Source organism: Bacillus rossius, chromosome 1 (genome assembly GCF_032445375.1).
Source record: "Bacillus rossius redtenbacheri isolate Brsri chromosome 1, Brsri_v3, whole genome shotgun sequence".
Classification (NCBI taxonomy): Eukaryota; Metazoa; Arthropoda; class Insecta; order Phasmatodea; family Bacillidae; genus Bacillus; species Bacillus rossius.
This window is the reverse complement of record NC_086330.1, coordinates 48,926,549-48,941,399: the sequence shown is the minus strand read 5'-3', so window position 1 is coordinate 48,941,399 and position 14,851 is coordinate 48,926,549. Positions and strand designations below refer to the sequence as shown.

The 14,851-nt window shown below is 40.3% G+C and overlaps 1 protein-coding gene across 1 annotated transcript in view; it reads left to right on the top strand.

The window, feature by feature from the left end:
• LOC134527763 (extended synaptotagmin-2-like) overlaps positions 1 to 14,851 on the top strand; it is a 165,076-nt gene that overhangs the window by 25,797 nt on the left and 124,428 nt on the right. Inside the window, exon 2 of the mRNA XM_063360736.1 lies at positions 7,563 to 7,660. Within this exon, the coding sequence (XP_063216806.1) occupies positions 7,603 to 7,660 (58 nt within the window). The 5' untranslated portion in view covers positions 7,563 to 7,602. The remainder of the gene's footprint in view (positions 1 to 7,562; positions 7,661 to 14,851) is intronic.

Sequence of the window (14,851 nt, the reverse complement as noted above, 5' to 3'; positions counted from 1 at the left end):
GTTCCATTGATCATCATATTCGACTACGACATTTACTTGACCATAAAGACGTTACGGTAGGTGACTCAAATATCCGGATAGCCTATAAAAGATTCGGCCGAGTATCGTTAATTTGCTCCTAAGAATTGAAGAGTTCCGTTACTTTGCCATGGATCCCATAATCATAACCTAACCAAACTCTCATCAAACTACCCTTGAAGTACATCCTTTCCAATAAAAAAAGAATCATTGAAATCTGTTGACGTGATATTGAGTTATTCGTCCATTTGTCGCGCACATACTTAATGCAAATTTAAGACTTATATGGTTTTCTCATGGATGCAATTGTCAGAACTGTACCAAATTTAAATGGGACCACACGGGAAGCACCAGCTTTTAAATAAAAAAATAATAATCATCAAAATCGGTTCACCCAGTCGAAAGTTCTGAGGTAACAAACATAAAAAAAAAGTCGAATTGAGAACCTCCTCCTTTTTTAAAATTCGGTTAAAAAACGTTAACACGAGTTGTTTACGATTCAATTGATGAATATAGTCTCGAGCGCAGAACTCTTTTCATTTTTCTAGTCAACAAACAATGTGGAGAAGCGAGCAAGGAAAATGAGAATTTGATCCTGTTGGTGCATGTAGCGAGTGATAGGCAGTCACCCGCCTTGTTCGCAGATAACACGAGCAGTAACTGGACTCCAGCAGACACATAATAAGAGAACATTCCCCTCCAACCTTTCCAGGCCATCTCCTCCACTTCTTCGCCAGCCCACCCCCACCACTTCGCAAGATAACGTATTTCGCCCCTACTAGCTGCAGCACGTGGCCAGTAGCCCAGCGCGCTAAAAAAAAATTACTATGGAGGCCCCTTAATCTTACTGAGCTGATACAACATTTAAGATTTAACACTATAAATTTAATCACCGACTTATTTTCTTTTATTTATGGATTCTAATATATGTAGGCTAACGATCTGTTGTGTCCACAGTATGATGAACGATGCGCATTTTATACATTTCAATGTGAACTAAGGGTTGTCAAAATTGTAATGCTGCATTTTAATGTATTTTTTTAAGTTGTAATTTTTTATGACTGTTTTATTTTTACATGCTTTATATTAACTTCACCTGTATGTTTGTCTGTCCGTCTGTAACTCTTTCGACTAAGAGTGAGTGGCTTATCACTGTAAAATGTCCCACCAATTTCATTGCGTTCGTTAGCCGAGCGGTCTAAGGCGCGCGACTTATGTAACATCAGCTTTTGGATTCAGCGTTCATGGGTTCTACTCCCGGCCACGCCGAAAAAAAAAAAAGTTTTTTTTTTCCCGGTAAATTCTAAGATTATATCCATACATCTAACTGTAAATGATTCGGAGAGACTTTACCATTTCTTTGTGACGTTGCAACTCCAAATAGTTATCTCAGATGGTAATAGGTAGTGTCGGTAACTCATTTCCCTATGATAATTATACATAAATATAGTTTAAAAAACATGCTTTTAAAGAATATCAAACTAAAAAGTTAAAAATAAATATAGTTTAAAAAACTAAAAAAAAACATGCTTTTAAAGAATATCAAACTAAAAAGTTAAAAATAAATATAGTTTAAAAAACTAAAGAAATATGCTTTTAAAGATTATCAAACTAAAAAGTAAAAAAATAATTTTAAAATTTAATTTATGACAATAGTATATAAGCAATACTAGTATAAATGAGAAAAAAGCATGGGGCGCTTAATATACAAAAAAAAAAGGCACAAAGCGCCTCAAGCTTTTTTCTCATTTATACTAGTATTGCTTATATACTATTGTCATAAATTAAATTTTAAAATTATTTTTTTACTTTTTAGTTTGATAATCTTTAAAAGCATGTTTCTTTAGTTTTTTAAACTATATCTATTTAATACCTATGCGCGGTGTAATATCTGCGATGTTTACGAAAGCAATTTACACGGATGAATCACGCGGGTCCGCCATATTTTCGTGCTCTGAGACTTCCACAAATGGCAGGACCGTGTTTACACATTTCCTTTCCAATCGACTTCCGTTCCACTCACGAAATTACTCCTACCAAATGCCATCACCGTGTTCACATATTTCAGTTCCAATCGATTCCGTTCCATACACTAAATTACTCCTACCAAATGCCGTATATCGAGAGCTAAGATGTTTGCACATCAAAAATCTGTACATTCACTGGATTAAAAATAAAAATTACCTACTGCGAGCACAAGCAAGCGTAGACAGTCAAGCAGAATGCTGACATCGATACAGAAGCCGGACTGACGTCACAGGAAGCGGGCACGTGCGGGCAATCATAGCGAAACGAGACCAACGACAGGTCGACCTCGGCACGAAATAGGGCCGCACCCGAAGCCAACCAAGCAGGAGTCCGGGAGACACGACCTGTGTGAACCTGAGGGTCTGATCCAATAGGCTAAGGGCTGGTTTATAAACTACGCAACACGAAAAATGTTCTGAAACCACATTTTAGAGCACCGGTTTATAAACTACGCGAGGCGCAGTAACGAGACGCAAGTATTGTTCAACTTCCAACTTTCTTGCGTTTTGGCTTGCGTTCCCGACGGTCAGATTTGAAGAAAAGTGTTCCGGAAACTTTTTAAGACTCAGACGTTATGCCCGCAATGTTCATTTTAACCGACTTCAAAAAAGGAGGAAGTTCTCAATTCGTCTGTTTTTTTTTATGTTTGTTACCTCAGAAGTTTCGACTGGGTGAACCGGAAAAGGAAACACTACAATATACCTAGCAATAATAATACGAGAATACTTTAAGAAATATTTTTTTTTTTACAAATTAACTTTTATACGAACGACAATATACTATGAGTACTGCGACAGAATACCAATACCTAATTAAACCCATTTACAAATTAACTTTTATACGACAATATACTGTGACAATATCTGCGACCTTGAAACGACATACCTAATTAAACCAAACAACCGAACTTTAATACACTATGCTGAGACATAATGTAGCAAACGGCGATAACGAAAATATAGCAAATATTGAACACAAGGAATTACCGTAAGAAGGACGGTGTGGATATAGAACGAGAAAAGAATCTGAAACTGTTCGTAATGAAGTGACTCGTATCGGGCGCGACGCCTGCCCGGCGTGTCCACTTGACAGCTGCCCTCCCGCCGCGGCCCGCTCTCTTCCCTCGCCTCGTCAAGTCGCGCGTGCGACACAAGCACATCTCACCTATAACTATGTACCTACCTCGGCTGACACCGACTCCACAAATAATAATAATTGTAACTACATTATATTATCGTAATAATTTTATTGACTTTTAAGTAGTCTAATATTTTTTCATTTCATTTTACTTAGGAGAACTCTAAAAAAATATTTTGATCATTGTTTGTTATTCATTTCAGACCCCTCATTTGTTTCGCGATGTTAAATGATTCAGCAGAGATGTCACTGACTTGCAGGCGCTCTCCGGTGGATGCCAACTATGAGCTTGTCAGTTTGTAGCTGGCGACAGCGTCACCGGCGAGGCAGCTTTCCACCGGTGTTGCTGGCCATAGCGCGTGGCTCGCTATTATCGTCCCACATGGGCCTAGCGCCTTCACGCCTTCCGCCGTGGCGAAGCACGCTGAATGCCAAACAGCCCGCAACGCCGAGTAGGCGGCTTGACTTCGCAGTGTTACGACGCTCTGCCCTCCAGTGAAGTAGCATCATTTTATTTAACGTAACGTCTTGGACATAAACCATTGTAGTTTTACGCTGGTTGTCATAGAAAAAAAAACCTCCGTCAGGAACGGACGACAAAGTTAAAATGCATAAACTCACCGAAAACAAGCGATTGTCAGTCTGATGTCAAAAGTTAAATGCTTAGACAACACAGAGAATTCCGTTGAATTAAGTTAGAAAAAAATTGACAGTACATGCGAAAAAAATTATGACGATGTGACAGTAACAAAAAACTACATATTTTATGTTAAATCAAATTTCCCCAAAGCAAATATTAGTCGCAGTGCCTTTGCAAAAACGGCCTAAACAATTATTCCTAGTTGATGCTGAGTTGGGATTGAACTGATGTTTTATCCTACTAAATTGATAAAAATTGAACACGGTTCTTTTTAAGACTTTTGGAGTGAGCAGTATTTCTGTATCAGATAATCTGAGGATCCGCTTGCACAGTGCTAGCTCCTGGTCAATAGACCGATCATTTTTCCTACCTGTAATTTTCTGACGACTACTTGACAAGAGATGATTTCGCAGGGTTCTCCTGGGGACTGTTTGATGGCAGCGCCTTTACCGACACGTTGTCTTTGAAAATACTGTCCATAGCCTTCGTCAGATCATCTTTACCCAATCCTATTAAAAAAAATAGTAAATAAAATAATATCGAATTTTGACATAAAAATAATTGAAAATTAGAGTAAACTGCTGTAAGCTATACCTGAAATAATCATTTATTAACATTAAAGTACATATATAAATATATACATATATATATATATATATAGTGTTGCGATCGGGTTCGTAAAGGATAGCCCTTTTAAAGATTTTATCACTACCTACACAGTTTTATTTATCGCCAATATTTACATCACAAACAAATATATTCTAAAATGTCTAATAATTAATTACACTTAAAAATGTTGCTTCCCCAGTAGTTTCTGTTCTTACACACTGCACACCTCGCTGGGCCGCACCTCTGGCGCAACTCTCGCCGCAGCACCCCTCGTGAACCTCCGTCGCAGTACTCCGTCGCCGCACTCCGCTGCCGCTGCCGCCGCCGCCGCCGCCGCCGCCGCAATACCCTTCGCCGAGGATCCAATCGACGTTTTGCTCGGAACTCCGCCGCGCCAGCGACACTATCGCCCGATACTGAACTCTCCGCCCTGGAACCGTCGTCCAGGGACTTCGCCGCTCTATCGCCCGGAAACTCCGCCGCAGGAAAACTCCCGACTCCACTGAACTAACTCACTCACTGACTCCCTGCCCTGGAACCTTCGTCCAAGGACTTCGCCGCTCTTCCGCACCCATGGCACTATCGCCCCGGAAAACTCCGCCGCGGGAAACTCTCAGCTCCCAGCTGAACTGAACTGAACTCGGAGGCCGGCAATCCGGGCTTATGTATCACAGGCGCCACTTCTAGAATCCACGAGTGCGGCTGGGCCAGTCGTGCCATTCCGCGCCGACCCGACGCGAGGAATCTCTAGACACGTGTCGGCAGCTGCCAGGTGGCGCGCGGAACACCCCAGCTGCGAGGTGTCAAATATAAAGCTATCAGCGTCGCGCGGGGAGCGGAGGGAAGGAGGGAGGAAAGCGGCGACCCTTGTAATCTACAGATGCGCGCGGCATGTCTCACGTTGCGGCGGCCACATGATGTCAGCCAGCTTGCACCTGCGCGCCGTAGCTCTGCTTACGTTCGTAACAATATAATGATAGAGTGATGCCGAGCTTAAATACCTTGCTAAATACGAATATAATTCATTTTTACTCTGTAAAGCTCTGCAATAATATTGTTACGAACGTGAGAAAGGCCGCGACACATGCAGGTGCATATCTGGCTGGCGGCCGCCGCAACATGAGATGCGCCGCGCGCGCGCCTGGAAGATAACAAGGATTGTCGTTTTCCCCCCTCCTTCTCTCCACTCCCCGCGCGACGCCTTGCCTTTGACACGTAACTGCCACCTGACAGCTGCGGAGTCCCGCGCACCACCTGGCAGCTGCCGACACGTGTTTTGAGAGATTTCTGTCGTCGGGTCGGCGCGGAATGACGCGACTGGCCCCAGCCGCACTCGCGAATTCGAGAAGGCGCTTGGGCTATATATATGCCTGGAACGCCGGCCTCGGGAGAGAGTTCAGTTGAGGGAGTTGAGTGAGAGTTCAAGCGGGAGCTTTTCCGCGGACTCAGTTTCCGGGGCGATAGTGCCGCGGATGCGGCAGAGTGGCGAAGTCCTTGGAGGAAGGTTCCAGGGTAGGAGTTCAGTGGAGTCGGGAGTTTTCCCGCGGCGGAGTTTCCGGGCGATAGAGCGGCGAAGTCCCTGGACGAAGGTCCCAGAGCGAAGAGTTCAGTTCCAGGCGATAGTGTCGCGGGCGCGGCGGAGTTCCGAGCGAAGTTCCGAGCGAGGCGTCGAGTGGGATCTCGGCGAAGTGGAAGTGCGATGGCGGCGGCGGAGTGCGGCGACGGAGTCCTGCGACGGAGGTCCACGAGGGGTGCTGCGGCGAGAGTTGCGCCAGAGGTGCGGCCCAGCGAGGTGTGCGGTGTGTAAAAACGAGTGACTGGGGAAGCAACATTTTTAAGTACAATTGATTAATTGGCATCTTTAGATAATTTGCTAGTAATGTAAATAGTGGCAATAAATAAAACTGAGTGTGTAATAAAATCTTTAATTGGGCTATCCTTTTACGAACCCGGTAAATCGTAACAATATTATTCCAAGAATTAACAAAGTTATGACAAGGTTCCCAATTGGCCCACTATGGCCACGTTAGGAACCTATATAATAACATTTTGAACAGTATTTTGCTATCGTAGTAAAAATATAAAAACTTACATATATTATATGTTAACATGTACAAAACAACCATTAAAAGATCTTTCAGAAAATATATAACGTGAATAAATGTCTTACGAATAGCTAGTTTTATTTAAGTTTTAATCTCACCTTGAAATTAACAAGCGTGGCCTGCCCGAACAACGTTACTCTAATGATGGCTCACATTTTGTTTGTTAAACCGAGAGACTTGATTCCTAATTTCTCTACATAGATCACGACACCACCTTGAGAATCTTTGGGTCACCTGCCTTACATAGACAGTCCAGAAAATTCAATGGAAGGAATGTAGTCAGATAAATAAGTATTACAACACAGACGGACACAGTGGGCTGATAACGAGATAGTAGCAACAAGAACACTAACTAGACAAAAAAGTCTTTGGATAACACAGCGACAAACAGATGCACCAAACGATAATACTAAACAAACAATGTAGACAACACAACGGCAACTTAGAGACGCACAGGCGAACCCAGCGATGTGACAAAACAGATATTCTGGACACCCCAACGACGACAGCACAGACAGTTGCGACGCTTCGGGAACTGAGATCTGTTCCTACCCTCAGGCACCGTTAATAAGTTTTTTTTTTTATGACATACAATGTACCCAGCAACGGCTTATGTCCACAAAAAAAAATCAATTTCTCCATTGCAAGAATCATTCAAAGAACACGTATGGGCTATTATGTGATTGCTTTATAAGAGCATGCCCGTATTTTTGTCGGCGGTCATTTACAGTTTACAATTTACAGTTTACAGTTTACAGTCGACGAGGTCACGCGTCTGTCGGCTTCGCAGATGTTTATAGCGTCGCTCGCTCTTTCTGAGGAGACGCTAATCAGCGAACGCCTGAACGTGAGGAGGGGTGAGGGTTTGTTGAGTCGGTCAAAGTGACTCCGACGCGCGCCGACACCGCCGGCCTAGGCGGTTGCTTACGCCGGCGAGTTCTCGTTCAGAGAGCGAGAGAGAGAGAGAGAGAGAGAGTGAGTGAGAGAGAGTGAGTTCGAGTTCTTCCTTGACCGGAGTGGTCCAGACGTGATGCTGTCGTGCGCCCGGCCGAGCAGCGACCAGACATGCTGATCGCGTTCCTCGAGAAGCACTTCCACCGCCACAAAACCGCCAAGAAGGAAGGTAACACCTCCGTGGATTCCGCGTTTACAATTATTTGTATTATTTCAGATGAAAGTTTCTGCTATAATTAGGGTCATATATTTTTCGCGAAAAGATCTACTGATCAGCTGTGTGTTATAACTTTGTAATACTGTCTGCGTTTAGTCGTTGGCTGGGTTTATTTCAGGTAAATGTCTTCTGACAGCAAACCAAACACAGCCAGAGAGTAAGCAAACGCGTCCTGAACGGTCCGGCCAAATAAGGCAATAGCGTTTTTATAGACGGCCGTCAAACGCAAAGAAGAAAGCACTGGCTCAAGTATACCATATTGCAGACTAATGGGCGTTCAGTTTTTTTTTTTGCGAAAAATGCCTGTACCTGTTATTGAATTCACAAATATTTCTGAAAATTCGTCGTTTCTCTCCTTTTCTGTTTTTTTTTTTTTAATTGTGAAGATTGCTGACCAGAGCTCCACGCGTTACACAGCTGGTACTAAAGTAACAAATTAGTAGAAAAGAGGAAATACTTAATTTGTTTAATGTATTTTAATAGTAGCCTTTCAATTTCTATTCGTTTATTTTCCTAAGAGCTAAACCACATTTAGAGTAACTGTACAATTAATAATTTAATAGGAAGGGGAGAGGTTTAGGGTAATATGATGTAGTTTCTCAGGATTTCTGGCAGTGTTGCGATGAAAAAGCAGTACATAATACATAGATGGTGCATGATTATTCAACAGTGAATACACGCCCTTTATTTTTATTTTATTGCTACTTTTTTATTAACTCGCTTTCTTATCTGTCTGTTTATTTGTCTGATCGGTACGTACACATTTTGCAATCGGTTTTAAACAAACTTCCCCATAACTTTAAACATAGCTAAGAACTGGATGAAAATGCACACACAAGAATAAAAAGCAGATAATACTTATTCAATATACCACGTTTTTAAAACGGAATAAAAAATTTAAAATAATTTATTCTAGCCCTATACAAATTTATAAACTTATACATATTCCTAACTCCATGCAGATTGCCCTGAAAATTTGTGTTTGTGAATTTTAAATAGGTACCTAAGTAGTATAGGAATGGGGCTCCGGGCCCAGGATTCAAGGCTTGGATCCAGTGGCACCGACCGGCATCTTGGATTATGATGTCATGACGACCATCTTGGACTCAAAAATGACTCAAAATTTCTAAAAGAAATTCCCTATTTCGAGGGAAAAATTCTGGTTTTGAGGGAAAATTTCCCGTTTTATGACTCAAAAATTAAAAAATTCGGAATTCAAAAACCTCAACAGACTTTTGCTTTAGAAAGAACAATAATTCCCCAAAGAGGCTTAAATTTCCCAACAACAATCCATCCTAAGCCTCTGAAGGCATCCTTGGATGATCTTTACAATGACCATACAATTCAAACTCTAATTTTAACCAAAAAAAATTTAAAAACATATTAAATTATTGCTTAATTCATTGTTTAGTTATTAATATTTTTTTATAAATTTTTTCTAAATTTTCTAACAAAAATTACGGATTTCCAAGATGACGGTTGTAACGAAAATTGCAACGATCTATAATCCACGAAGGCGGTCGTAACTAAATGTGCAATGATGACGTCAAACACAGGCAAGATAGCAGTTTTAACGAAACATGCTACGTTTTTAGAATCCAAGATGGCAGCCGTAAATAAATTTGTAACTGTGTTTTTAAATAATATTTAATTAATTTTTTAAATAATTTTTAAAGTTTGTCCTGATTTTCTAGCATAAAAGTTATGGATTTTTAAGATGGCGGTCGTAACGATAATTGTAGCGATTACGTTATAATTAAAGATGGCTATCGTGACGTAAGAATTTTTATTAAGAACCGAGGACCAAAATCGTTTAAATAACTAAACAATTGAAGTAATCAATTTTTTAAATATATTTATATTTGTTTTGGAATTTTTTGGTTAAAATTAGAAAATTTGTATTTTATGGTCAAGGTCATCCAAGAAGGCCATCAGAGGCTTAAGGTGGATTTTCTTTGGGGAATTAAAGCCTCTGGGGAATTTTTGTTCTTTCTAAGGCAAAAGTTTGTTGAGGGTTTCCTAATTCCGAATGTTTGACGAATAAAACGGGAAATTATTCCTCGTTACTGGAATTGTTCCCTCGAAATGGGATTTTTTTTAATTTTGAGTATATTTAAGTCATTTTGAGGAATTTTGAGTCTAAGATGGTCGTCGTGACGTCACAATCCAAGATGTCGGTCGGCGCCACTGGATCCAAGCCTAGAAGCGTACTTAGGTACCTATCAAAATACTTGTAAGATTCAAAAGAAAAACGTGGGGCGCTTGCAAGATATATATAGGAAGGAGTGTAGGAGTAGCTGTCGTTGATAAATCTCACACAAAATTGAATATGTATAATTTGCAGTGTAATAAAATTGTTAGTGACTTAGGTGAACTATTAATGCATTGAATGCGCACTGCGTTTTCGTTTCAAATCTTACAAGTATTTTCATAGATATTAAATATTCACAATAACACATTTTCAGAACTATCTGTAAGGGGTTAGGAATATGTATGGGGTTAGGGGAAATTATTTAATGATTTTTAGCTTATTTTAAAAACTTAGTTTGTAAATTTCTTTATTTAAATATTTTTTTGTATAACATGGCTTACCCAATCATTATCACCGTGCAAACTTGTGCAGTCTAAATCGATGTACGGAAACCAAAACGTTTCGTTTGCTAAAATACTTAAAAAGTTGCATAATGCCTGAAAGAAATGAATGAACTATTATTAAATGTCCTCATTGAAGACGGGGCAAACTGGACCTATTCGAGCGGCTATCCACCAACCACCATCTGCGTGCTGCATGCGCCGAACATGGGAGCGTTGAATATGCGACTCGTCGGGCCGTGTAGTTACCGGGTCGCGAGGCTTGCTCCTGCTCCCGGGGGTTCAGCATTTATTATTAACTGGACGTATACGGAGCAGTCCCTTGCAGTAGGCGAGCCTGGTTGTTAAACTAGCCCTGCATGCTTTACCGTTGTTCTGTTGAACCTTTGCCGTTCCAACCTCGTAGCAGAACATGATGAATTAGGGCGTATTCACAACAGAAAGCCTCACGCAAGCTGCAAGACGACACCAACCCTACAATTTAAAATTGTAAAACCGAAGAAGAAATTTTTGTCATCGGGGATTCTCTACATAAATAATGTTATTTTTTCTCCACAGAAACGAAGAATTTCTTGAAAACTTGACGTAGAGGCATCGTACAGTAATTTAATAACTTAAAATTTGATGCTTGGGAATTTAAAAAAAAAAGTTACCTTGTATGCACGTTACGTCTGTATCTTTAAAATTTTTCGGAACATTTCACTTCAAATAGCTCCAGAAGGCGGAAACGCAAGCAGGAACGTTAGCAGTTGAAAACTGGCCAATGCGCTGAGTTGTTGCGTCTTGCGTAATTTACAAACGGGTATTCGAAAAAGTCATTTAACTGTTGTTGCGTCTTGTGTAGTTAATAAACCTGGCGTTCCGAACATTCCTGTCCGACCACAGTGTCGTTGTCGGAAGCAACGCGCTCACCTCCCAGAAGCCCGACGCTGCGCCTGTACGCTCCATGTTTGTTTATTTCAGTTTGAACTGTATACTGACTTTTAGAGAGCCGCGTGTGTTTGTGTCTGTGCCGGCTGCCTCGTATACGCTTGTCTATCGTCGTTTCTGTTTGTACTTCTAGCACGTGCAGTTTAATGCCTCTAATAATGTGCGTGCGTCTTGACCTTGAAACTTGCAATTCTCTTTAGCAAATTGTTCTGCTTTTATTTACCAATGTCTCTCAAAAATATGAATTATATATATTTATAAAATCTAACTAGTATTTAAATTGTGATTAGTGAGGGACTGGAAAGGCGGAATTTCTCTGACAAATAACACACAGTTAACGTGGAACTAAGTTTTTGAAGTTATACTTCTTTAGGCGTGTTATGAAAAAATGATGAGAGTGAAATTTTAAGATGCGTGCGCATCACTGTAACATAAAATTAACAGGTTGAAGCTGCCCGCTTAATCGCTCATTAAGACTCGAAAAAAAGCTACCAACACAATAGAAATAGAACCTCTATTAGTCGCGTTTAAGTGACCAGTTTTTATCATGTATTGTTCCACAAAAAAAAATAATGCTTGCTCAATTTAAAAATATAGTCTCACATTCCTAGCTGAAAAATTATAATTTAAATACTTTTTAACTTAAACTACAGGGACTTTTTTATTTCACCCAATATGGCGATTAAGTTATTACTACCTAATGGAAACACTTCCACAAACAAATAATTATATATTTAGAATACTTGATTTTCAAACCAAGTAGAGGCTGCGCCCCCAAACTTCGACATAGGAATGGTACCCTTCCCACCTGGGGCTCGCCCCAAAAATATTTTCGGATTTTCTTCGACCCAATAACTTCCATAAGTTGGGGGCTTCTCCTAGGGAGACTTGACTACGCCCCGCTGCTTGAGGGTTTCGCCCTCAAAATTCCCTTTATAAGTACATCGTCTCAAATTTATACTTTTTGACGTTTTTTTTTAATCTCCCAAATGTCCATTGTTAAGCACACTTAAAGAGTTAAGTTGAGAGCCCGTCGGTTTACTGGTATTTTCAAGTCGGTGTATCCAGTTTCGTTACGGGGAGAGCCGGTTTTGCCCCAAAAATTTATTGGGTAGTACTTCTCCCCAAAACATTGAGGCGTTGGTGTCTTAACTTCAAAACTTCACCACACTGGGGGCCTCGCCCACCTTTAGGAATTTTAAACTTCTAATGTGCCCCCAAACTTGACCTACATATAATGTGTATAGTATTTATATTTATTGGCCTCTCTTACTACTATCACATCCGCAGACTTAACCACGAGACTGTGCACGCAAGCAGTGGATTCGTTAAAACAGTGATAGCGTCTGCCAGTTGCCTCTTGGCGCACCAAGCTTCTGTTGCTCGACCGTGAGAAAATAATGCATTATTTTGGCTGTCACCGTCACCGTACTGATCTTCTGGGGCACACGTCGTTTACCTTGAACGTGGTGCAAATGCCGTTAGTATAAAACGTTAATTTAGGTATAATGCCTTTTTGAGGTAAAAATTAAATCCAATGCAAAAGCCCTTCAGGGTGTTTACCATCTTCCTTAGCGAGCAGCCCTGCCTTTCGACCCCTCGACCCCTCGTCCCCTCGACCACTCGACCCGTCGGCATGCGGCACCTCGCGCCTGCTGGCCGCAGAGCGCAGCACGGTGTAGTCCGTTTCAGTAACGGAAACCCTAAGATGTACATCAAGTTCTGTCCCTGCCCGAACACGCCCGAATATTCACCTTCGGCCGACCTCGGGTTTATTTATATATTTATATTTCTCTGTTTATTTTAATGTAGCTATACTAACATAACTAACCGTCCATAGTGTTTTAATGTAGCTAACCTAACCGACCACTTTTAATATTTGAATTCATTTTTCCTGCGCAAAAATAAAACATCCCGAGATTGGTCGAAGGTGAATAATCGGGCGTGTTCGGGCAGGGACAGAACTTGATGGGCATCTTAGGCTTCTTATCTCGTCAGTAACCTGTCTCAGATCTGACGGTTCTAAACATCGGTGTCAATGGTACACGTACCCGTTTTGCCACTTTTGTTTCTGTCGATGGTTCGTGTGGTTGTCAGTGTTCGTTAATCGCCATCATGAGTAGTGACAAGTGACAACTGGGAATTGGTTGCCACTGTTACTACTTTTGAGAACTGTCCAATTTCAAACGAGGTACGTGTAAGAATCGAGTTCAAGACGCGAAAGTCACATTGAAATGTTTGTGGATATGGAAAAAAAAAAAAAAAAAATGCACAATGGTACGAAAGGCGAAATTGAGACGGGTTTTCAGTTAGAAATTAACAGCAAACTTGGTGCTGTCAAATCATGGAAGAAGTTTACAGTTAATTAGTCTCTGTAAAATTTTTGAATATTACAAATTAGCATTCATAAAAACAAAAAATGGACATTAAATTAACACACGCAACATTAGGTAACACATTAACTTGTCATTATTACATAATTAGCAGATAATTAAAATTATATATAGCAATGCCAGACGTGTCTAAAAGTAAATGTTCTAGATAATTAAAAAGCTAATATTAATCACGTAATCAGGCTACCGGCGACCGGCCTTTAGCCATTCGCTCGAGAAGGCTTGTGATAATTGATTCTCGAAAGTCAAACAATTAAATGCTCTTAATCTAGCTTTCACCGAAAATACAGATTTTTATTCAGGTAGTTATACAAAGATGGAACTGAATAATTTGTTGGATTAACTAAATATAGTGTGCAAAAAATATATGCGTGATGAAATATACTTTCTGTTTCAAAGAATTTATTTGGTTTTAAGAAACTTCGACGAAAAACAAAATGTTTATTTATCCGGTGTTGTGTGTTTTATAAACAACATAATACCTTCCTTGCAGCCCACAATATTGTCAGTGGAATAAGTCGAGTTAAAAAATAAGTTCACACATAACAAACCAAAGCTTATCTTAAATATAACTCAAAAACGATCACAATAAGTATAATAGAATATACTGTGTTTCAATTCCAGCCCTTATGCTGGGACCTTGTCTGATGTTCAGTTGCAACTTCTCCCTCAGATATGTAACAGTGCAAATAAATTTTAAGAATCTATGTTCAGGAGTCAAACGAGAACGATATACATATGTACGTAGCCTTCCCGTAAGTTTAGATGGGGGATTTACGACCGCACCATTTTCTTGCATCGGAATCCTGGAAGTGATTCAAACAAAGACGCAGGTTAGCTCACATAGTCGGTTAAGTGAAATCTAAGCAAAATCTTTGCAGGTTAATCAAACGGAGAAATGCTTTAATTTTACTCAAGTCACGACTGTGCAAATCAGCTATATTGTATACGTACGAGTTATTGGTGACGATAAGTAAAATGGGCTTGGCTCTTGTGTTAGGTCGTGGACATGCGATAAGCCTGACCTCGTTCAAGCTGGCGAATATTTGGCGGTGCTCCAAGTAGGTTAATGAACCCTTAACTCCATTAACAAGGGTCAAGTACTGCTACAACACTGTGGTTCCTCATTTATTCTCGTAAAATAATTCCTATTATAGTTTAACTTTTAGTCTACTACATCCATTTAATTTTAGAAGTTATACTTCTTTAGGCGCGTTATGAAAAAAAT